Source organism: Pseudopipra pipra, chromosome 15 (genome assembly GCF_036250125.1).
Source record: "Pseudopipra pipra isolate bDixPip1 chromosome 15, bDixPip1.hap1, whole genome shotgun sequence".
NCBI lineage: Eukaryota > Metazoa > Chordata > Aves > Passeriformes > Pipridae > Pseudopipra > Pseudopipra pipra.
Window position 1 is genome coordinate 1,936,149 of NC_087563.1, and position 24,582 is coordinate 1,960,730.

Consider the following 24,582-nt stretch of genomic DNA (forward strand, 5'->3'; position numbering starts at 1 on the left):
TATCATTGCTAATACTGCTGCTGGTTTTCCCTCATCCCACCTGCCAGAGACACCTTCCTCTAGCCCAGGATGCTCCAAGTCCCTTCCAACCTGGCCTTGGACACTTCCAGGGATCCAGGGGCAGCCACAGCTTCTCTGGGCAACCTGTGCCAGGGCCTCACCCTCTGTGTAAGATTCTCAAGGGTCTGTGGAAAGAAGGAGGTCAAAGGAAGGAAAACTTGAGCAGTGGCGAGATCCCATGGGATCTCAGAGGTCTGCAGAGATGTGTTAAAGCTTGATACTCACCAAAAACCTTCTTGTGGTGTTCCATGCGTGGAGTCACATGTCTCTGGGATCTGGAGCTCTGGGTTCACCTAATTGGAAATCACCTGGGACTTTGTGCTTAAGCAAATTCACCAGTCTGGCAGAGGCTGGGTGAGTGATGGCATTTTACTTTTCATGAATGTTACCAGAAAAGCTGTACTTATTAAAAAACAACTTATCAAACTCCCTGGTGCAGATGTTAAAGGTAGAAAACGTGTTGGCTCTTAGCATGAATTGTGAAAACATTGCTTGTATTTTGCTGAACACTTCCTTGCCAGCTGCAAAGCACAGCTACCTCCCACACTGCACATGCCAGCAAACATCTCTTATCCATCCTATTAGATTAAATCAGGCTCAATTACAAGTTTCACTGAACTGTGCAGGGGAATGTGTGCAGCAATACCCCTTCTGAGTGCTTGGCTAGGTCCTTTTTTCCCTAATGTCACAGTTTACCTTCAGGGTTGATGGATGATGTTGCTCCTGTTAGGGGAGCCAGTATCTCACTGTGCTGCTGCTGCACAGACAAGGTTCTCCCAAGGTCTGTGCTGGTGGAACTGGTGCAGCTTCCAAGCAGGAGTCATGGTGAAGATGGGCAGAGGTAGTGCAGGGTTAGTGCTTCATTACTTACTCTGCTGAATGAGGCAGCTGAGACCTCCAGAAATACCCAATGGGGCATCATTTCTCTCACGTGGATGCTGGGGATGGACATCCCCACTCTCCTCCTGTGAGGATTTTGCTGAAGGTGGTGAGTGAGTATGGCTGGCGCTGAACCAGCTCAGGCTGTGACCAGCAGGCTCCAAACAGGAGCTACTGCCCTGGGGAACCCAATGAAAGGCTGTCCTTGGGGTGCCTTTGTGTGGTAAGACACATGCAGGTACTCCCAAAAATGCCAAGGCAGTGGAAAGAATCCAAAAGGTTTATTCTGAAGTCGAGAATGCTAAAAACTCCCAAAGAGAACCTGCAGCAGCTGCAAAAGTGCTGGGCCTGAGAAAGCCTCCTGTTCCCTTCCAGGCCTCTTATCTTCTCTGTCCTCCCCCAGGCCCTCCCCAAAGCAAAGGCCTGTAACACTGTGAGGGTTTATTTCTCCTCAGACCAGAGAGAAAGACTGTAGCTTTCTCTGGAATGCAGAAGGAAAAGAAACATCCAACTATCTTTGAAAAAAGGGGTTTCTTCTTAGGCAGAAAGTCTCCTTAAGCGAAACATCTAATTAAGCTCTAATGTCCTCAAAGTGAAATCTTCCAGAAAAAGGGTATTTACCCCTGCAGCCTTGGGGGTGCACTAGTGGTTCCTGGGGCTGTGCTGAGCTGGGGGTTCTGGCTGAATGAGGATGCTGCTCTCCTGGTCTATCAGGAAGCTCTGGGAAAGCAGTGGTGGAGACGATGGAAGCTCTCCCAAGCACACTCGTGCTGCCAGACTCCAGGAGCTCAAGTAGCTCAGCATTTTGCATATGGCCACTGGGTTTTACACTCAGCTAAACCCCTGTTTATGCAGAGACTTCATTCCTCACACTTCAGATGAGTGTTTAAGCACGTAGGAAGGCAGTGATCTGCCTGCCCGAAGTTCAGGTATTAATAATAAAGTCTTTAAGACAGCAAATTGTATTTCAGCAGCACCTTTAATTCACGGCTCTCCAAATGCTGTACAGACATGGACTAATGTAGCCTCACAACAACCCTGTGAGGCAGGTGGGTGTGATCATCCCCACCACTGTGGGGACAATGAGGGCACCAGGGATAAGGGGCTTGGAGTATCATACTGGGATTTGACCTAGAACTTGGCCATTTAAGTCTCCTCAGGTCTTCAGATCAGGCTTTCCTAACACGCAGCTTTGACTTGACGTGGGGCTACGCTGATTAACGAGCCCGTGACTGCCTGGCACAGACTGTAAAGGCCATTAGTGAAGTAGGTGGTGCCTTGGTGCTTCTTGCTGCTGGATTTATTCTGAGTGTTTGAAGGCATCTCAAAAATAGAGTTAGATATCAACCACTGAGCATGGCAGGCTGTAACTGGAGAAAGCCCTTAGGCCCCAGGTGGGGAAGCTATGTAGGACACTATATGTATTGATCAGAAAGGACATAATAATTTATATATAAAATCCACCCTCGCTCTTTCCACAAAGGAAAAAAAAAAGAAAAAGAACCTAGAAAGTCACTGCTGGTTGTGATGTCTCAGCTTCATTCTCTGGGCTCTTCATAGCACCTGGCAAAAGAACAAGACATGGTGCATCAGCAGCCTGTTTGGGCTGGCAGAGGGAGTTCAAAGCATTGTGTTCTCCCAAACTCAATCCCAGCTTTAAAACAAGTGAAAATGATGTGAAATCCTCATGTGGGATGGATGTGAGGGCACTGAAGGGAATGTGCTTCAACCACCTGTGGAGCTGAAGTGGGTGAACTTGGGCTGGAGGGTGAGACCTTGATTTCTCAAAGGCTGCTGACCTCTTCATTTAATGACAAGCCACTCCAGCTTTGTTGGCTGGCCCTAGGCCATGTCACCTGTATACAGGAGGTATATTTGACACCTCGAGTTCAGGCAGCTCAGGTAAACCTGAGATGGGCACCCAAACTTTTCACCGGGCTCACTGGAACCAGTTTGAACCTTAAGGAGTTTGATGGCAGCTGTTTTATTGTTATATTTCTGAAGGAATAAGAGAGCAAAGAAATACCTCAAAGGCATGCTCTTATCCAGCCACAGAAATGATCCCCAGCTAACGCCCTAAAAAGCAAGGCTGAAAAGGGACACCTTTTCTGATGGTGGGTAACTCATGCTGTTGTTCATGTTGATGTTCTTCATGGAGATCAGAGTGATGCTGTTGTCCTTCTGGCTCGTGTCTGCTGAGCAGCTGTCAGGGAGAGAAGGTGGTATTAACTGCTCTGGGGAACGAGAGAGGAAATCACAGAATCATTTAGGTTGGGAAAACCCTCCAAGATCATTGAGTCCAACCTGTGCCCGATCCCCACCTTGTCAGCCAGCCCAGAGCACCGAGTGCCATGTCCAGTCGCTCCTTGGACACCTCCAAGGACAAAGTTTGTTTGCACACAGCTGGAGGCAAACAGGCAAGGCTGAGCCTGGTACACAGGACCAGGATTGGTTTCCATTGCCCGTTGAGCTGCTGTCCTGATTCAGGCTCATCCTTGGTGCCACACTCCCAGATCTCTGGGCAAACAAGCTGTGTGTGCCCTACAGAAAGCACCACTGTCCCCTGCGTCACTACTTGTAGGTAGAGTCGGGGAGCAGTTTGGTTTTGGTTCCCAGTGAATGGATTTCCTGCCAGCCCTGCAGCCCTCACCAGAACTGGAACAGAAGAGAGCATTACTGGGAGCCCTGTCCTAGTGTGGGAAAAATCCCTGTTTCGAATTTGGAAAGACGGCAAAAACCCGCGAGACAAAGGAAGGTAACGGAAGGTTTCATTTCAGCAAGCTGTGTCCCAAAGCCACTCGGGTCTGGAAGCACAGGACCAGTTTGAAAACCACACCTTTTGTAGTTCTTTTGGTTACATAAGCTGTTACATGTTCATTAAACGCTGTTTTTACCTTAAAAGGTTATTTCTCTGACCAGGGAGGGGGTGTTACCCTTCTTGTCACTTACCTCCTGGACACAATAGGCTACTGCATGGCAGAGAAGGTCTTTGTTTAGTTACATCTTTACTTTTTGTGTTTTTCCCTATTCCCGGCAGCAAAAGTTCCCTGGTGTCAGGTTCAGACAGAACCATTCATCTTACTACCCCGTGCCACGCCTTTTTTAATTAAAAAAGAAAAAGGAACTCCTCTTCAGTTAATAAAAGCCCCTCCCCCCTTTCACCTTTCCACTCAGTTCATCTGCTTGTAATAAAACCAGATTATTTACTTCTCATACGAGGCCCTTAAGGTCATTTGTCACACAGAGGGAGCCCTGGATATTGTTCCATCTGATGCTGCTGCTCATGTATTGTCAGTGTCTCTCTTAAGAGTCAGTTACAAGCCTTAGGAAGGTGGAATTCCCCTTTCTTCCTACCCTGAGGAATGGGATACACATTTAGTGCCAGTGGAGACTGGATGACTTTGGGGATTAGGTGCCCCAGGGCTCTGTCCGTTGCTCTGGCATGTTCTGCTTCAGATCACTTGGATCACGATCATTAAGGATATTTAGGAACCACTGCTGGTGATGCAAATTTGCCACCTAAATACTTTGCTTTGTGTCCCTTGCCCCTTTCCAAATCAGGGTTTATTACTTTGGTAGGAAACTATCAGATGGAGAAGTGGGAGCAACATGTTGTGGTCCCGTCCAGCTCTTGTTTCCTGCTGTTTTCCCACCTTCAGCCTCTCTTCTGGGGTAGCAGTGATGGACCATGGGGTTCTGACAGACCATTCTCCACTTGATGCTTCTCTTTCAAAGGTCTCTAAACTGGGGCCCCCTTATCCTACTCTCTCTGGGTTAACAGTAATAATAAGCATCTTGGAAGATACCTGAGACTGCTTTGAGATTCAGAGACTCAAGTTTAGACCTCAAGTCTGTATCTAGGCAAAGAAAGACAAGCACACTGCTTTGGGAAGGTGATGAGTCTTTGCAGATCTCAGGGCAGCTTTGAAAAGAGGCCCCAAAATATTGACCATCTACCTTTGTCTCTATCAGCTCTCAGAGATGTCTCAAAGATGTTTTGAGATGCTTTATTCCACCTGATATAATCAAAGCAGATTCTTTAGCTCTGGAATAAAATAGGCACTTTGAATTGGACATAGACAGCATGAGCAGCCTTACCTCTCTGATACCATGGAGCTTCCTGGTTTCTGTTTGTCTGGAGGGAGAAAAACTGGAGTTGGTGACATACAGGTGAGAAACATCATAGCTAAGCCACAGAATAAGTCAGCTCTATTCTGAATTACATTGTACAGGGATATAAAGAAAATCTGAATGAGATAAGAGACACCATGGGGCAAACCTGAGAGCTGATTAGGGAAAATCTTTCAATGAATGGGACATACAGGCAGGACCTGATGGCCTTGCTGCCTGTTCAGTCACCAGTGTCCTTTGGACTTCAGGAAGGTATCTGTCTTATTGTAGAGCAGCCTTGCCCTCTGCTGGGCACTGCTTAGTGGAAAGTGGGATTCCTAGGGAAAAGGAGTGTCAAACTCCATGACTTTTGCTGGAAGAGCTGCCTCGTCTGTGAATCTGCCCACTGAGCTGCAGCAAACTTGAGACTTGTCCTTGTGCAGATGGGGCTGGGCTGGGGCTCTAGAGGGGAGGTCACAGTGCATTCCTGACTGCTGCATCTGTGTTCCAGTTTGGCTTCAAAACCTTTTCAAATGCATCTTTTAGGAATTGCCACATCCAACATGGAAACTGGTGACCTGTGGATTAGGGAAAGACAGATCCCCTTGGGCAAATACCTTCCTCCTTGGAGCGGTTACACTTGAACCTCAGGCTGACCACGCTGACCAGGATGATCACCACCACTACCAGGATAACAATGAAGCTGATGACACCTGGAGATGGAGCAAAGAACTGTCTGAGACTGACAGAACAACATCCTGGATCCTGGGGTAGCAGAGAGACTTTGACTGTCATCAAAACTTGGGTAGGAAATCAATATTTTCATTAACGTGAGCATGGCAGAGAAGTGAATAGTCACTAGAGTGAATGACTATCTTCTTGTGTTTTGACTTCAAAGGGCAGCTGATGAATACTTAATTGATGAATACTTAATTGATAAGGCAGTGCCAGGAGGGCAGAAGTCAGCTGATTACAGTGGGGATTGACAGGAGTCAGTATGTTCCTACTGCAGTTGGGAAATCTTATCCTAAAGGTGTGTAAAGTGAGATCAAAAGCAAAGCACCAGGGAGAGACAAGCTAAAGGCTGTGGGTGATGTCATGTGTCTCATAAAGCTCTGGCCAAGTGCAGATTGGATTCTGACACCAGCCCTCAGTAAATCAAACTATTCTTTGCATGGGAATCTTGTCCTGCTAAGACTGGTCCAGGACTTAGAATCATGGAATGGTTTGGGTTGGAAGGGACCTTGAAGCTCATCCAGTCCCACCCCCTATCACAACCTGTCCCAGGTTGCTCCAAGCCCCGTCCAACCTGGCCTTGGACACTTCCAGGGATCCAGGGGCAGCCACAGCTTCTCTGGGCAACCTGTGCCAGGGCCTCATGAAGCTGAGTGTCCAAAACAATGTGTCCTGGCAAAACAGCCCCCCCTGCTCTCCCCAGGCTGCACAAGAACTTACCAAAAGCTGCCACTGTCAGTGGTGACCCATCGTCTGTCGGGGTGGGCTCAGAGGAGTTCAGCGTGGGGGTGACAGGCTCTGAGGGGCCTACAGAGGGGAAAGAGGCACTTTACATCAAAGTCCTCCTTCCAAGGTTGGGAAGAGCGTTCCCAGCAATGCTAGAGGATTAATTCACACCTGTACTTTATTGAACAGACTGAGGTTGGATCCTGGCCAGGCCCATCAATGTTAACAGCAAAGTGACCAAGATTGTGTGAAACCATTGCCTTGGTGAAGCACCTTTTATGGACAAGCTGAGAACACCCACAGGGCCCTGCTGGGACCCCAGGGAGGAAGCTGAGCGTGGCAGGTGAAGATCTGCCCTGGCAGTGTGATTGAGGGTGGAGTTTGTCTTTTCTACCTCCTTTTCCAGCCTTTTCCCATAATGGCACCCTTCCTGCTGAGACCCACACCTGCTGTTCCCAGGCTGCCCCCAAATGCTGCTTCTGCAGAGCTTTACAGGCATTTCAAGGGCAAGATGGGATGGCCAGCAGCCCTCAGGGACTCGTGGGCTGTTCTCCTGCTGCCGTGAAGACAGAGGTGTGATGGCCTTGCTGTTGGCTGAGTAAAGGGCTGTAAAATCCATAGCAGGGATCACCTCTCTGGGAGGAGGGAACGCCTTGAGGCACTGGTGTCGTGGTTCTCTCCCTTCTCGTGGGCTCTTGACCTGCAGAGAGAAACACAGAATGTGAGTCTTGTCCTTGAGTGTCATCTAATAACCAAAGGAATCAATGGGCACCTGGAGAGGAGAATGGAGTCACAGCAATGCTGGTGATACCTGGACAAACGTGGAATTCATGCTCAGGCTAAAAGCTTCCCACCAAACATACTTTGTACTGTTGCCCATGTCCAAATAGAAATCCAGGGAACCAAAATTCAAGTGCCCTTGTATAAACTCTGCAGGTTCTGCAATCCCAGGTGCAGGTTTTTGGCAGAAACACCAATGGGAGGCTGGAAGAGTGAACTGGGAAGATTATAGATTTTCTATAGCTCATAAACATTGAGACTTAAAAGAAAAATATCCACTTAGAGGAAGAAGTTTTGCAGAGTGTGGGTGTGGATTGACTGTTTGGCTTGTCTTTGGATTTGAAGTGGGTGGGTGTGCTGTCCTGGGTTATCTAGAAGCAGTTAAGCTCATTTGAGCTGGGCTAACGTGTATCCCACATGCAGTCTAGCTGTGGCAGCACAGCGGTTTGTCTGAGCAAGGACTCCAGTTCTGAGTGGGAGAAACTGGCTTCTAGGAAGCTGTTTGGTTTGTGACAGCTGCTCCAGTGCCTGTACAAGGAAATTTAAAGCAGTCCTTGTGTTTCACTTGTACAGAGAAAAAACATCCTTTGCTGCCTCCAGGCTGGGTGTTGAATGGCCTGAGTGTCTGCATCGACCTCAAGGAACAGCTGCACGTCCTGCAGGTCAAGTAGGATCTTCTTCCCTCCTTTCCCATCCCCACCTTCCCAGCAGCAGCACTGGCCAAAAGTGTGTGGTGCCTGGAGGGGTGTGCACAGCTCCTGGCACTGCCCTGGGGTTCCTGTCCCGCACAAAACATCACTGTTTTGGAATCTGATTTTGCCAAAAGCCAGAAGAAAAAGGGGAAAAGGCGTGAAATAACAAATCTAACTGGATCAGAAGCCATGTGGAGCAGAACAGTCTGGAGAAACAGGGACTCCTGCTGTACAGTTTTTTCACAGCTCATCACAGTCTTTGTTTATTCTGAAATAGCTCTTCTAGCCATGGGCAGAAGTTGTGGTTTGCTGAGCCTGGCACAGACACCCCATCCCTGGGAGATGCTGGGTCTCACACAACAGGAGATCTGGCTTTTGGAAGCATCAGCAGCCATACAGCAAAGGTGTATGGAGCTTCTCAGAGATAAATCAGGGCTGTGATGAGGAACAAGCTGCTCTGAGGCAAAGGGCTCCTGCCTTAGGCACAGACATCGGGTGGGCACAGCTGACCATGGGTTTCTAATCTTGCTTGTGTTAGAGATCTGAGAGGCACTTGGAGAGGCAGAGCAGTTTCTGTCTTGACCATTGCAGATTTTTGAGGCTGAACCATTAATGGGAAATCAGCTCAGTTGTCAGATTCCAGTCTTCCCAACCTCTGGGATTCTGCCCTTATTCCTGAGAAAACTTTTACTAAATTCTTTAATTTGTGCTTACAGGTTGTGTTAAACTGTCAAAAGCAAAGTTATATTTATTTAAAAGGATGTTAAAAGGGCTCCCTTTTCCTGCACGTAGATCCATCGTTTGACTGCTCAAGTTCATCCCAGCAGACCATTTGATCCTGTGTTTTATCACTGCTTGTAAGGATACCAGATGTGATTTTGGGTGCAAGTGGTGGCTCAACCCCAAAAGACTAGTGCTCAGATAACCTGTGCCATGAGAGCCAAGCAAGCTGATTGCCATGACATTATCTAAGTTATTGTTACTCTACAGAAGGACAAAGTACCTTGAGGTGTTGGAGAAGTAGCTGCTGGGCTTCTGTTTCCACTGGACTCATCATCTAGATAAAGAAAACACGGAGAAGGAGAATTAACTCTTGAAGCTGCTACTAATTCTGCTATGGGGAGCTGTTGGGTGTCCAGGGGGTAAAAACCTTTGCTTGCATGGAACTTTTCCTCCAAACAAACATCAAGGTGCCCACCTAGCAAGGGATGCTGCCAGTTCAGAGTGTACCTGAGAGGTGAGCTGGGACAGGTCTGGGGAGGCTGGAGTTCCTCTGGGAAGCTTTGTTTGATAAAGCATGACCTGGCTTTTCTGATACAGCCTTGTCCTGGCTGTGTCCAGCCATGGGCTTTTAGGGAGCTGAACTGAGCTGCTCTTTCAGCAAAGACTCAAAGAAATTCAGTATTGGCTGAATTATTGAATAATCAGCATGGTGTGGACTTAGCCCAGTGTTTCTGATGTCCCCAGTCTTTCTTGGATAAGGAGGGAGGCACAAACAGGTCCTGCATGAGCAAAAGGTTGAGTTTTCCATCCTTACCTTGCCCAGTCGAGGCTGGCAGTGTTGTTGGAGTGGTGGTGGTGGTGGAGGGTGTGGCTGTAGTAGTTTGACCCGCAGAGGTGGGACTGGGGCTGGTGGGTGGTGTTGGTTTTACCGCAGGCTCTGCAGGGGAAGTGAAGTGTTACCTCAAAGAGCCCTGCTCAGAAACAGCTTGGAGGAGGGCACAGTTATTACAAAGAACCCTCAAGAGCCCTGGAGAGTTAGGAATAATCTGCTAGGGAAAGCACAGGCATGGAAACAGCCTCCATGCTGCTGAGAGTCAAGGAGCTCTTGTACTTTGGGATTAACTTCTGCTTTTTTTTTTTGAGGAGGTGCTGAGCTGGCAGAGCTCTGCAAACACATGGAGGAAGTCGGGTTTTTGCCACTGCTTTTTTCCCAGCTTTGAGAAATGAAGGCATTTTTGTCACTGGACACTTGAACTGCCTGGAGCTGCCTGGCACCCACGTGGTCATTTGCGTGTTATCTGAAATGCCAACTTTTACGTTTCATTGCACTCAGAATTTCCAAGAATAAATAATTCAGCTCTTGAAGTGGTCTGGAGGCTCCATCATCTGCCCCAACCTGCTACTCCCAGCTGCACAGCAAGAGCATGGTCCAGAGCAAGATGTGGGGGAAAAAGCTTTCAACAATCCCTCTGCAAGGATCACCAGCTGGGAATTCATAGGCAAGTTCCTTGTCTAGACTTCTCTTGGCTTTTCGATAAAATGAGAAAAGGGTGAAAATGGTTTTAAGGTTAGTGTGGTTTTTTTTTGTCCTTTTATCCAAATGCTTCATCAAAATATTAGAATTTAGGATTAAGCTTCTTCTAAGTTTCTTTTTTTTTTTTTTCCTGTAAGGCTTGGAAGCATAATCAGATATTTTTAGATATTTTTCCTTGGGTATTTTTGGGGTCCTTTTGGAAGAGTAACTTGGATTTTTTTTTTTTCCCCAAACATATTAGGAACAGATCTATCTCCAAAGATCCAAGTGGACTAACAGATGTGGATCTGGAGTTGCAGAGATAATTTCTCGTGTAATTGGTTTTGTGTACATGGCACAGCAACACAGAAAGGTGGGTTGGAAGGGATCTTAAAGATCAGCCAGGTTGGATGGGTCTTGGAGCAACCTGGTCCGGTGGAAGGTGTCCCTGCCCATGGGATGGAGTGGAACGAGATGAGCTTTAAGGTCCTTTCCAACCCAAACCATTCTATGATTCTACTCTACAACCATCTCATCCTCCCTATTCAATTTAATTATTTTTTCCCCTGTTGTTGCTCACACCTGTGCCTTGATCCCTCTGGGGTGAGTTGGCTGGATCAGAAGCCCTTACACCATAAAACTTCCTTGTTCCCCACCACTGTCCTCATCTAACCTGCCACTGCACAGCCCCATTTCCTGCTGGATGGCCCAGCTGGACTGAGGGTCAGACCAGTTACAGACTGGGATGCCCTGAGCTGCTCTGCTCACAGAATCACAGAATATGCTGAGTTGGAAGGGACCCACAAGGATCATCCAGTCCAACCCCTGGTCCTGCACAGGCCCATCCCCAAGAGTCACCCCCTGTGCCTCAGAGGATCATCCAAACCCTCCTGGAGCTCTGGCAGCCTTGGGGCTGTGCCCACTGCCCTGGGGAGCCTGGGCAGTGCCCAACCAGCCTCTGGGGGAAGAACCTTTTGCTGAGATCCAACCTGAGCCTGCCCTGACACAGCTCCAGCCATTCCCTGGGTCTCCAGCTGGGTGTTACCTGAGGTGTGGTTCTTCACTTCAGGGCTGTGTGTTGTTGGCTGGGGTGGACCTGTAACACAAGCAGAGGGACATGGAGGTGACGTGTCCTACACGTGCTCCATGTTGGTGATCCCACAGGGAGGGTGGGGCCACAAGAGCTGAAAGGGTGAGGGAGGCAAGAGATGCCGTGGAGAGGGTTTGTCACTGGTGTGGCTGTAGGGACCAGCAGGGAAAGGGACCATGGCTGAGGATCCATGGATCCCTAGAGGATAACGTGCTGGGAAACAGCTGAGGGAAACAGGGAGCAAAGACAAGGCAGGATCCCTCTTTCTCCAGGCTTTCTGGAACACAGCCTTGCTCTCTTCCAGACAAACAGGGGGCCAAACCTGGTCACCCTCTGGGGCACAGTGGCCCCCATGTCCCTGGAGATCTGGAGGTGAGTGGTGGTGGATGTGCACAGAGCAGGATCCTGGGAGAAGGTGCCTCAGCAGTTTGGAATCAGGTCCCCATTTGTGGGCTCTCCATTTGCATCCCCATGTTTCCATGTGCATCCACATCCAAGCAGACACATAAAGCACATCCCAACCTGGCAGGTACCTGTTACAGCATCGATGGAGGAGTTTGTGGAGGCTGTGGAACCTGAAATGAAAGAGTAAAGAGTGTTAGTGGTGCTAATGTGTGACTGTCACTACTGCACTGGTGTTCTTGTTCCTTTTGTGGTTTGGCTTTTCCTGATCTTCTGTGGGAATGACTTTGGAATAGGTAGTTCTCCCAAAAGCATTTGTGAGGAAGAAGCAGCAAACACTGAGTGCAGGTTCTGAGTAAATTAGTACTGGAGTTTATCCAGCCAGGATGAGTGTCCTCCTCCCCAGCTGGAGCTGAACCCTTTGGGGAGCCATCTGCCTCTGTTACAGGGGAAACATGGAAGGCCACAGAAATCCATGGGGTCATTCCCTGCCTTGTTTGCCTCCAGCTCAGTCTTGGCAGAGAAGGGTATGTGACTTGTACTCTGGAGTACATGTTTAAAGGCTTTATTCCCTTAAGACCTTAAGGCATGGATGGACAAGGTTTGTAAAGGCTTCCAGTAGCCAGTGGGGCTGTTCACCTTCTTGTCTCCTACCTCTGGTCCTTCTGTCCCATATATTTGTACCTTTGGATGCTGGATGAAGCCTTGGCTATGTCTGGAGGGGGTTGCAGCCCTGGGGACTGACTTGGTGCTGCCTTCCCTGAAGGATTGGGTAGTCTTGCAGGTCCATGCAAGGTTGTAGGTGTTGCTCTTGAGTCCTCAGTTTCTCAACTGAAAGGTGGTTTTGTTTGGGGTTTTTTGTTTGGTTGGTTTTCTTTTGGGTTCATGACAAGGCATCCCTGCCCCAGTGCCCCATGTTGCCTGCTCTCAGCATCCCGGGTATTTTTCTTTAAGCCCCAGCTCCTGTGACCATAGAAACATAGAACAATTTGGGTTGGAAGGAACCTTTAAAGGTGAACTAGTCCAACCCCCAATGGTGAGATGAGATGCCAATTACAAATGCTGCCCTTGAAAATGGGAAAAAGATATGTCCAGTTTTCACACTTGGGGACAAGTCCTGGAAAATGTAAAATGCACTTTAAATGCTCAAATCAAACCCAACTGATCCTCGTGGGTCCCTTCCAACTCAGAATGTTCTGTGATTCTGTGGTTTAACTTTGGGAAGGTGACTTTGAGTCTACTGTTGAAAGGCAGAAGCTAATTGGGATTTTAAAATGGTTATTGCTGGTGACCCTGGTGCTCTCTGTGGTTAAGATTAATGAAAGAAATGACAATACAGGTACAGAAAGCAGCTGAGTCTGATCCCATCGGTGATCCATCTCACCAGGGGAGTTAAAGGTTTTGGACAGAAAGGGACAGCAGGGAAGGCTGAATCCTTCCAGCACACTGTCCCCTCCTGATGCCACGTGGCTGCACTGCCACAGGGTCTGTGAGGAGCAGTGCCCTTGCAGGGGGTGACATGGGGAGCAAGGCAGCACCAGCCATGGCAGAGCAGTGCTCATGTGCCTGTTTTCAGCCAGGACCTGTCCTTCCTGGGGGTGAGATGTATCTCACCTGCTTCTGCACATCACTCAGGAGCCACCTGGGACAGAGAGCATCTCCAGACCCTATTTGTCACCAAAGAGGGGACCAGGAACTCCTGACATGCTGTTGCTCTGACCTCAGATCTCTACCTTTCTCCAGCTGTGGCTGGAGAAGCCACTGCCTACAACACCCCATAATGGCTTCAAACTGAAAGAGAATAGGTTTAGATTGGATATTGGGAAGAAATTCCACCCTGTGAGGGTGGGGAGGCCCTGGCACAGGTTGCCCAGAGAAGCTGTGGCTGCCCCTGGATCCCTGGAAGTGTCCAGGGCCAGGTTGGACAGGGCTTGGAGCAACCTGGGCCAGTGGAAGGTGTCCTTGCCCATGGCAGGGGTGGAACTGGATGATCTTTCAGGTCCCTTCCAACCCAAACCATTCTGGGATCCCATGATTTGATACCGGAGCTGTAGAGGTGATGGAGGTGAATTTTGTGGTTGGTCCTTATGCTGTTGGTGTCCAGCAGAGCCTGTCTGAGTGTCCTGGCAGTGCTGTGTGTCTGAAGTGAGACCCTCACACCCAGTGTGGGGTTCCCAGGAGCTCAGAGCTCACCCCTCAGGACCCTCTGGGTGCAGTGAGCTCCTGATTGATCCCATTTTCCTCATGTAACTACTTTGGAGCCATAATTGTTTTTGTGTCTGAGGCTTTATGACAATGATCTCAACCAAACAGGAAGTAAAACAGTGTGTAAACTATGGTGACTACATAATAAAATGTGTTTTATTTCCAGACGGGGTTTGGCTGTGAAAATCAGACGTGACTTTTCAGATCTTTTCTGTGTTTTTGTCTTCCAGCTTACTGGGCAGCAGGCTGGCAAAACTGTCCTTGTCAGTCCAGGAAAGGGGAGACATGATCAGATCTTTGATTTCACAGAGAGGAAAGGACTGATTGGTTTTCTAAATCCATTGGGAACAGGACCAGAAAAGGAAGTAAAGAAAAGGAAGGCTGGGTAATAGGAAACTGCCTTCACATAAGGGCAGTGAGTTTCTAGGAGTGAATTGTGTTGGATAATTTGTGGGATAGCCTTCTCTAGGGGTTTTGAAGAGCAGGTTAAATGAGCATCACACTAGTAACAGACAGGGTTATGGACAGATACTAAATCCACTAATATAATGGAGAAAAAGGATGTTTTAGGCACACATTTGCCCTTCTTAAAGAGTTAGAGATACCTCTTTTGAGGAAGGTAGATGTGTCACATTGGGGATATGGTGGAATTGGCAGTGCTGGGGGAATGGTTGGACTTGAGGATCCTAGAGGGCTTTTCCAACCTAAACAAGTCTGTGATTCTGGACATTGATTTGCAAATGCCTTAAGATACTCCACACATTTAGCACAAAAATAAACGTGCTGAGATCATCGTGGGGGGCCAATATCCTTCAGCCACTGCCAGACTCAAACAGCTCCTCTTTCTCCAAAATTCCCTTGCAGGAGCCATTGTCTTGTTTTCCTGTGGGGAGAAGGAGCTGCTTGTGATAACTGAAATGATCACAGGTGCTTTTTCATGTATGTGGCACATGAAAGCATCGCTGAAGAAAGAGCTGTTGTCTGCACTTAGTCTTTGCCAAAGGAAGAGGGGAATAAAGGTGATGATCTGGCTGTTTATTCCACCATTTCTGGCGCAGGTGAGGAGAATTCTGAAAGCTTAAACAGAGCCTCTAGGGATGGGAGGAAGCTGAGGGCAAGGGAGGTGACATTGTCTTGTGCTGCCATGGGACAGGTCCAACATCCCTGGCACATCCCTGGTGCTGGGGCAGGAGGTAGAGGATTATATTCAATGCTTTCTTCCACCACAGCTCAGCCTGCTGCTGAGGGACACACTGGAGAACTGGAGAAGTTTGCAGACCTAAACCTTGGGTTTGTTGTAAATAAGCACTTTTTTCCCAGTGCTCTGGTCCTGGAGTTCACTAGGGGTGCTCCTCCTGGTCTGCATGTTTGAGCTTTGCTGCAGAGAAGTGCCCAGCCTTGCTGTGAAGGGATGGAGATCCCCTTCTGGTATTTTGCTCAAGAATAAACTGCCTTGGCTTCTCTAAACACATCCACACATCATTTCCAAGCAGAGCAGCTCTGGCTCTGACTTCTGGCCACTGCTACATGTTATGGCTTCCCTGCCAACTCAAATAATCAAAACTCCTGTTAAATGGGGTGTTTTCTTTAGGGGAGGGTGCTCAGCATCCTGGTTGGATTACTTTGGAGTGGGATGGATGTGTGCAGAGCAGGAAGGGACCCAAGTCCCATTGTGGGGCTGGGCAGCAGGACGGGCACAGACAAACAGCGCCACGTGTCGCGGCTCCACACAGACATCCCGGGGGACTCTGCTGTTGGAAAACATTCCCTGCAAGTGCTGCTGCCAGCATGGCCCTGCTCCCTCCACAGAGAGCCCTGGATATATAAACAGCTCCCAGTAATAACCAGGACGCAGCTGGAATTGCAATAAACATCAAAGCCATTCAATGAGCGCCAAGAGATTCCTTGTGTGTTTGGGTGCCAGTGATTCACAGTTCTAGGTGGAGACGGGGAGCTGATTGAGGGATTTATGATGGGAAACATGGATTTCTGCTCCTGCTGTCCTGGGAAACTCCCAATCACCCACCAGAGCTGCACAGCAGCACCTTGGATCTGCCACTGCATTTCAGCTCCAGCTCAGTGCTCCTGGTTCATTTTTCCAGGAGAATTTTGAAAAGCAGCTTGGCCAGCATGGGATGGGGGGATTCTGCCCCTCTGCCCCTCAGGTGAGACCCCCCTGCAGAGCTGCCTCCAGCCCTGGGGAACAGCACAGGGAGGACATGGAGCTGCTGGAGAGAGTCCAGAGGAGGCACCAAGATGGTCAGAGGGATGGAGCAGCTCTGCTGGGAGGAAAGGCTGGGAGAGTTGGGATTGTTCAGCCTGGAAAAGAGAAGCTTTGGAGTGACCTAATTGTGGCCTTCTAGTGCCTGAAGGAGCCTGCAAGAAAGGTGGAGAGAGACTATGGACAAGGGCCTGGAGTGACAGGACAAGGGAGAATGGCTTCAAACTGCCAGAGGGCAGGGTTAGATGGGATATTGGGAAGAAATCCTTCCCTGTGAGGGTGGTCAGGCCCTGGCACAGGTTGCCCAGAGAAGCTGTGGCTGCCCCTGGATCCCTGGAAGTGTCCAAGGCCAGGTTGGACGGGGCTTGGAGCAACCTGGGCTGGTGGAAGGGGGTGGGACTGGATGATCTTTCAAGTCCCTTCTAACCCAAACCTATGATTCTATGATTCTGTGATTCTGTGAATTTTGGATTGCTGTTATTTGCAGTAGTTCTGTGAGGTCAGATGTGTGTTAGACTGAGAGCAGAGGGGTCTCTCCGTGGAGCCTTCTCTCATGGCACCTGAGATATTCCCAGAGCCAGCAGCTCACCTCACTCCTCAGCTCAAAAAGAGGATGATGTAAAACCAAAAGAAAGGTCAATTTTAGGCATTTCTGCTTTGGTATTTTTTTTAGGCAATTGTAGACATGTAAAGCATGGTTTCTCCAGGTGCTGACCAAAGAGATGGACTGACTTTAAAAACCCCAGACTTTGCCAGGGCCTCCTATAGAGACCTGGGCCAGCTGGAGAGGCCTCAGCACGGTTTAGATCAGGGTCGAGAAGGGCTCATGCTGTCCAATCTGTGCCCACAGAGGGATGGAGTCACCAGGGAGGAGCTCTAGCACAACTGTGGGGTTGCAGGGACTGGTTCTGTCCACTCAGAACTGTTGATGGAGAGGGATGGTCTGCCCCTGATGATGAGCAGCCCTGCACTGTTCCCTTCCCTGGCACTTCTGGGGGGATGTGGCAGCAGGAGCTGCAGAGCCCGTGGGCAGTGCTGTCCCTCGGTGTCCCCCTGTGCTTGCAGGCTGCAGGGACAAAAACTCACAGAAAAGAAATCCAGCGACCTAAAAATAGCCTTTTCAATTTGTATATTGGCACTTCTGTCAAAAAACCCATGAGAAAGAAACCAGCGACCGTTTAATGCAGGTGCAGCTGTTTCCTGGGTGCAAACGGTAGCAGAAGCAACAACACCCAATTGTTAGGACTTTCCTGTGGGAAAAAAATCCTCTGCTAGGAAACCTAAGCAGAGAGCTCTCCAAAAGCCTAGGTCCTGTTTTATTAAGTGCCTAAATAAGGTGTCTCTGCCTTGAGGGTCTCAGAACAGAACAGAGGAGGTGGAAATTGTGGAGGAGAGAGAAGAAAAGTGCCGGATAACTGACAGCCTAAATCAGGTCCCACATCCACAGAGGCATCCAAGTGTCTCAATTCCCAAATGGCACGCCGGGTTTTGGCAACTCACTGCCAAGTGCTTCTGAATTGTAATGACTCAGCCAAAGTGTTATGGAAAGTTTAGAGAGGCAGGAATTAATCCCAGATTTCATCAGCAATTAAAATTAAAAAATTAAAATGTTGCCTTCCTCCGCCCATCCTCAAGGGCTGTGCCCAGGCCCGAGCATCCTCTCCAAGCATCACATTCCATGGTCCTCTCTGGAGAGCCAGATCTTAGTGGAAGGCAATTAAAAACCACTTGGATGTAGAAAACAACCCGGGAGACAAACAATGTGGGGAAACCACGAGCACGGAGCGGGATCTGCCTCATCAACGAGGTGCCAGGGGCTGGTTTTATCATGTAAGGTGGTTGCTCCTGGAAGCAAAAAGGAATATGGCTTTTCTCCTGGCTGCACCCCCACTGCTCTGTGGTGTCTGGGGAACAGACACCTGCTCCCCAGGGCTGCTGCACTGCCACCCTCCCAGCTGTGCACTGGTTCCAGTTTCCTCTGTGACCTGCTTGTTTTACAACTCTGTGTCTGCTCCTGGTGTTTGTAGTGCTGCCCTTCTCCTGGTTGTGCTGCTCCTTGGGCTTGGCACCGGGGCTGGGATTTTGGAGGGGAAATCACTCCATGCCCACTGCAAATGGAAAATGGGGGAACCACCTATCCTGGCTGGCTGGGACCCGGAGCCTGGCCTGTGCTTTGTGCCTTCCTACAGCTTTTAAAAATAACATTATTCATTAGCAGAGCTCAAAGCACTTTACAGAGGAGACTTTCCAAGTTTCTTCCCAAACTGATAGTTCTTTCCAGGAATTCCAAGACTCCCCAGGTTTATTGCAGTGTTGCTGTGTGGCGTTTAGAACCACCATGCACGAGTGTGGTCTCCTGGGACTGGTTCAGGACATAAGGTGTGCAAGGGGCTGGTTGCAAAGGGATTTCTGTAACTCCTGTTCTTTCCCCCTGCTTTTCTTTAGTGTCCTGGTTTGAGCTTCAGGGGAGCAGAAGAAGGATGTCCCTGCCTGGAAGCAGTTGTTCAGGGCTGGGAAGGCACCGTGCAGCTGCTGCCCCAGGTGCTGAGTCTCACAGGAGCAGCAGCTCCAGAGCAGGTGAAGCATCTTGGCCTGACAACCTTCATGTGAGCCCAGATTTTAGGTGAATGACCTGGTGAGATCACCTGGGTTTTACTCCCAGATTTCAAAGCACTTTATGCATCCAAAGAGGAGTGGGCAGCAGGTGAGGGGGGGATTCTACCCCTCTACTCTGCTCAGGTGAGACCCCAGCTGCAGAGCTGCCTCCAGCTCTGGGGAACAGCATAAGAAGGACGTGGAGCTGCTGGAGTGAGTCCAGAGGAGGCCACGGAGATGCTCTGGAGCCCCTCTACTCTGGAGCCAGGCTGAGAGAGCTGGGGGGGTTCACCTGGAGAAGAGAAGGCTCTGGGGAGATCTGAGAGCCCCTTCCAGGGCCTAAAGGGGCTCCAGGAGAGCTGGAGAGGGACTGGGGACAAGGAATGCAGGGACAGGACAGAGGGGAATGGCTTCAAACTGCCAGAGGACAGTTAGATGGGATATTGGGAAGAAATCCTTCCCTATGAGGGTGGATAGGCCCTGGCACAGGTTGCCCAGAGAAGCTGTGGCTGCCCCTGGATCCCTGGAAGTGTCCAAGGCCAGGTTGGACGGGGCTTGGAGCAACCTGGGCTGGTGGAAGGTGTCCCTGCCCATGGCAGGGGGTGGAACTGGATGATCTTTCAGGTCTCTTCCAACCCAAACTGTTCTGGGATTCTGTGGTTCTGTAAGGTTCCTTCCCATTCAGAACATCCTGTAATTCTCTGATTTATGGAACAGGTAATTTTATTATCCCTATTTCATACCTGGGGAAAACAAGGCAGGGAGTGTTGCATGGCTGTGAGAAGAGGCAGACACGAGCCCCAGTGTTCCTGTGTCTCCATGCAGTGCATCGTCAGCTGGGACATGTTTCTCCCACATTTCTCACCACACTAATTTCAGTGTGATTCCAAGATTTTTAGCAACTCCAGAGTCACTTCCAGCTAATGTACAAGAGGATTGAATTGTATGTGTGGAGCTGCTCTCTCTGAGCTGCGCTGCCCTCAGGAGTGTGATGAGCCTGCAGTTGTGCCTGACAATGGTGGGAAATGTAGGGGACACCCACCTTGCATCTCTTCTCCTGTCCAGAGCAGTGATGGCTGTCCCCAGTGCCAGAAGGGGTTGCCTGGGTTACTCTGGGATGTGAATGGACACACTCCACACCTCCATGGACCCCCCCTGCTGCCAAAACAGCTCCACATAAGTCTGCAGCAAAGCCCAAATCATGGAATGGTTGGGTTGGAAGGGACCTGAAAGATCATCCAGTCCCACCCCTGCCATGGGCAGGGACACCTTCCACCAGCCCAGGTTGCTCCAAGCCCTGTCCAACCTGGCCTTGGACACTTCCAGGGATCCAGGGGCAGCCACAGCTTCTCTGGGCAACCTGTGCCAGGGCCTCCCCACCCTCCCAGGGAAGAATTTCTTCCCAATATCCCATCTAACTCTGTCCTCTGGCAGTGTGCAGCCATTCCCCCTTGTCCTGTCACTCCAGGCCCTTGTCCATAGTCTCTCTCCATCTTTCCTGTTGGCTCCTTCGGGTACTGGAAGGCCACAGTCAGGTCATCCCAAAGCTTCTCTCTTCCAGGCTGAACAATCCCAACTCTCCCAGCCTTTCCTCCCAGCAGAGCTGCTCCTCTGATCCTCTTGGTGCCTCCTCTGGACTCAGATGGGAGGTTGGGTCATTCCAAGGGGGCTCCTCTGGAAGTGGAGCCATGACAGCTCCCAGCTGAGGCCTTTAGCAGCTACACAACCCACAGCTCTCCCCTGCCCAGCTTGGCTTTTCCAGCAGGAGCTTTGGGTTTCCAGCACCATCTCCTCCAAGGACACCTGCTGTTGACTCACTTATTGTAAATGGGACATAATTCCTGGAAGCTGCTCTGGTGAGATTTGCAGAGTCATCGGAGGAGGTTCGTGTTACTCGAAGGGAGCAGTTTGTTGTGTGAACAAACATTTCCCTGAACCACCTCCTGCTTTCTCTTCCTTGTTCACCACCACGACAGGGTTGGGCTGGCCCCTCCTTTGGCCAAGGAATTGGCTTTAGGATGCACTGGATGGCCTGGTTTAAGGATGTATCTGGAATCTGGATGCCTGTCCTTTAGCTGCACCGCGTCTTCTTGGTCATATCAAAAATATATCCCAATATACATGTCTGGGTTGGATACACCACATTTCTCATGGCATTATCCACCCACAGGCTGTGGCACAGATAAGGAGAGCAGTGGATGGAACAAGAGTGGGAAAATCCTGCTGGGTTTTCAACAGCTTTGAGGAGGAATTTTTCAGTGGAAATCTTTTGTCTGGAAACTGCCTGCCCATTGTAATGGAAACGGTCCATAGGAAGAGGTTTGTTTGGACAAATATTCTGCTAAGTGTTTCTGGGGGGAGGAAAAACAAGTTGGAAATGTTCCAATCCTTCCCACTTCAGCTATTTCAAAATAACAGTATCTTAACCTCCCTTTAGAAATAACCATGAGAGCTTAGAAGCTTAATTTAGGAAACGATAAATTAATAAAATACTGAACCTGCATAAAGTAAAAGCAAGAAAGGCCTGTGTGGCGAAAGGCACTGTCCAGCCAAAGATAACTGTGTCTCTCCTCAAGGTGGCCTCCATCTCCCCAGGTGCAGGGAGACCTCTCAGCTCTTCTGTCTTGTTCCAGAGCCCCTAATTCCCTTTTCCAGGTGCCTGTGTGCCGGGGAACCAGCAGCACCACAGACCCAACTGCCCCTCTCGCTGAGCTGCTGCTCTGCCTTGTGCTGAAGCTTCCCCCCAGGTACTGCAGCACCTCAGGGACTTGCTGTAAAATCACTGATTAAATAAAAAAAGCCATTTCAGAGGTGTTGGATCAGCATAGAAAAGGGAGGCAGGACACATGACAGGGGGTGGGTTTGAGGAGGCTGGAGAGGTGACGATGCCCAGCGAGCACCAGCAGTGCCCTGACCATCAACGAGACGGTCTCTGCCCCCTGATTTTGGGCAGCCTGCTTTGAGAGGACCAAGTGATGCCCTCAGGACTGAAGGATGGAGGGTGACATCCCGTCCACCTGATGCTGCAGCAGCCAGGTCCTCCTGGAAGGTGGCTCTTTGGGCAGTGCTCCTGGGAGTCCTGCTCCGTGCAGGGGCTGGATGTTGGCATGGGGCAGCCAAGCCAGAGAGGGGGCCTGACACTTTCCTGCCCTCCCTGTCCCATAAAAACCCTACCAAATGGTTTTAAGAGGAAAAGAGCATTCTAGGTGGGCATTAGGGAAAGCCACAGGATGGCCAAGGGGCCTCAAAGCCCCTTGAGGCTGATCCCAGGCACACATTCCCCTGCTGCTGAAGCCAGCGTTGCCCTCTAATGAAGAGAGACATTTTCTTACTTCTTGGAATTGGTTTCTATATTCTATGGAATGAGAAGAACTTTAAGGCCCCCTCCAACACAAACCATTCCCTGATTCTCTGCCTTTTAAAAAATCCCATTATCACCAGCACAGTGGCTGTAACCCGGGGCAACTTCTATGGTTTAATGATAAAACCTTTGAATTGGAGACACATTATTTCATATTCCTTTGAATGTATTCCAGCTTTCAGCTACTACAGCTGTCAGCAGTGCAAGAGGTGTCTGATGATGCAGGAAAAAACAACCTGTCACCCTTTGGAGCAGGAAACCAGCTCCTTCATCCCACACCTCGACTCACATGGGAAAGAGAAGTCAGAGCAGAATTACCCTGAAGGAGCAGAGTTATTATAGCATGTTCTTGCACATGGGGTTTGTATTTATATCAATGAGAGGAAAAATGGAAAATAGTCAAGGAAAAAATATTTTTGAGGAAAATAATGTCCCATACATTTAAATGTTCCACATTTACTCTTATTTGACAAAAGGCACTTACTACAGATGCCTCAGCCCAAACACTCCTTTGGTTAACCAGGAAACAAGTTCTTATTTTCCAGCAGCACCAAGCAAACCCTGCAAACCTGGCATGGCTGCATTTTTCCCAACAACCTGCCTCCTTCCACCCCGGAATTGAGCGGCCGAGCTTTCCAACGGCAGCTCCAAAGCTCTGGCTGGTTCCCCCTGGGAAGCCCAGCTCCCCAGATCCCCCCATCCAGCACCACCTCCCGCTCCCTGGAGTGTGGAGCAGCTCACCTGGGAGCAGCAGGAAGAGCCAGAGGAGCAGAGGGATGGACGGGAGCAGCATCTCCGCGGCGGCTGCGGCTCCGGAGCCCCGCCGAGGCTCTGGCCATGCCGGGAAGGAGCGCAGGGCGAGGGTTTGCCTGCCTGGGCTGACTCTCACAGAGCTTCCTGTTAAAGAATAGAAGGAAACGGGCTGAATCCACAGGGGAACTGTGTTTTTCAGCCCATTATGGTCGGGGAGGATGTGAGACATGGCTCAGGCGGCAAAGGAAACCTCGCCGTGGCTTTGGTGGGGGATTCGGCTCCTCTGGTGGGGGACAGCGGAGTCACAGCCCTGCTTTGGGCCTCAGGAGCTTCCTTATGGTGCCTGGGTTTTTGGGGAGATGCTTTGGTTGTGGTAGGATGTGTCCCCAGCTCCAATCCACCCCGCATCAGCTGTGAGGGCTGTGTGGGATAAGAGCTGCAGGAGGAGCTGGTGCTCCCCCCCACCTGAGGAGGGATTTCTTAGTACCTCCATGAGGGATTTTGGAATAATTGCTCCTTGTGGGGCCAGGGTAACTCAGCAGCTGGATCTGCCCTGTACCCTGTGCCTCCCTGTGCAGCTCCAGCCTGTCTGGCACCGGGATGTGCCACCTTTGGGATCAGTTCTCCAGGTAGCAGCAGCATCGCTTCCCGCAGGACACACAGCTTTGACTTACCCCTTCCCCAGCTCCTTGAGAAGGGGAGGAACTGGAAAATTGGGCCAGTTCTGGCCCCCATCCAGCCTGAGGGGTTCAGGCCGTTTCTTGGCCCCAGCCTTGTGACATGCTGGTCTATGCAGGTCCTGCCTGTCCATAGTTTGAACTCCAGAGGGAATAATTTGATTTAAATGGATGTCTGGGGGAGGAGAAGGGTTGTAGTGTCCCCATCTGGGAAAGGTTGCCTGTCTTGGAGGGTCCATGTGGGTGTTCAGGATGCAAGCCACAGGATTGTGTCTTCTGCTCTAGGGGCTGGTCCAACCCCCTCCCACAGCCCCCCAAAAGCCACAGAGCTTCATCTGAGGGCAACAGAGCTGCTCCTTCACAGCACTGAGTGCATCAAGGGGTGACTGCTGCTGCTGCCAAGGTCCTTTCTTCCCACAGCTGGGAGATGGTGGCAGGCCTGGAAGGAGAGATCCCCCGTGCACTGAGCAGCTCCTCATGTTTCTGGGGGTCTTCAGACCCCTCCAGCCCCCCAAGCAAACCACCAGCCTCCTGGCAATGGCCTCTCCAGCAGCCTTTGCTGGGACAAAGCCCCTGCCAGCAGCTCCCCCCATTCCTCTGTCCCTTGCACAGATGTGACGCTCAGAGATTATGCTGTAGATTAAGGTTTTACTGAATCCTGAAATGAGTGCAAATTCCCAGAAGCTCTCACATGCAGTAAAATCTCTTCTGGATGCTCGGCTGGATGGTGGAAAAGGCATTTCCCACCCCGTCCTTCCCACGTGCAGGAAGGACAGAGCCCAAATATTCACCCCAGCTTCTGTGCTGAGAGCCTGCAGGTAAGAGCAGTGGTGTTTTGGGAAGGGAGGATGGGGAGACGTGCTTTGTTTTGGCTAAAACTCCAGGGGATCCATGTTTTCCGCTCGGAGATGTGCTCAGGGTCATTCCCAGTGGTCTGACACACAGCATCCCTGGGCCAGGGGATGGTACCCACCTGAGTGCAGGGGTGATGTACCAGCCTGGAGGGCATCCCTGGAGAGTATCCCTGGAGGGCATCCCTAGAGGATATCCCTGGAGGACG

The 24,582-nt window shown here is 50.1% G+C and overlaps 1 protein-coding gene across 3 annotated transcripts; it reads right to left on the reverse strand.

The window, feature by feature from the left end:
* Positions 1–1,899: 1,899 nt before the first annotated feature.
* Positions 1,900–22,980, reverse strand: ECSCR (endothelial cell surface expressed chemotaxis and apoptosis regulator). 3 transcript variants are annotated; one of them, XM_064671436.1, is made up of 11 exons: positions 22,834–22,976; positions 11,842–11,883; positions 11,264–11,314; positions 9,520–9,642; positions 8,986–9,039; positions 7,142–7,210; positions 6,505–6,591; positions 5,667–5,762; positions 5,038–5,074; positions 3,043–3,142; positions 1,900–2,502 (listed from the first exon to the last, which is right to left on the reverse strand). In XM_064671436.1, the coding sequence occupies exons 1-11, from the start codon at positions 22,883–22,885 to the stop codon at positions 2,494–2,496; spliced, it is 720 nt and encodes a 239-aa protein (XP_064527506.1). In that variant the 5' UTR covers positions 22,886–22,976; the 3' UTR covers positions 1,900–2,493. The 3 variants fall into 3 exon arrangements, 1 of the variants encoding a protein (XP_064527506.1); XR_010434442.1 differs by having other exon boundaries at positions 2,374–2,502; positions 2,966–3,142; positions 22,834–22,978; XR_010434443.1 differs by lacking the exon at positions 11,264–11,314 and having other exon boundaries at positions 2,374–2,502; positions 2,966–3,142; positions 22,834–22,980.
* Between the last annotated feature and the right edge of the window lie 1,602 nt (positions 22,981–24,582).

Excerpts from the sequence above, each read along its gene's own strand:
- ECSCR (XM_064671436.1), bottom strand. The coding sequence starts at position 22,885 with ATGCTGCTCCCGTCCATCCCTCTGCTCCTCTGGCTCTTCCTGCTGCTC. Across the intron at positions 9,643-11,263 it reads AGTGAAGAACCACACCTCAG|AGCCTGCGGTAAAACCAACA; the intron begins GTAACACCCAGC and ends CTTCCCCTGCAG. Across the intron at positions 7,211-8,985 it reads TACTTCTCCAACACCTCAAG|GTCAAGAGCCCACGAGAAGG; the intron begins GTACTTTGTCCT and ends TTCTCTCTGCAG.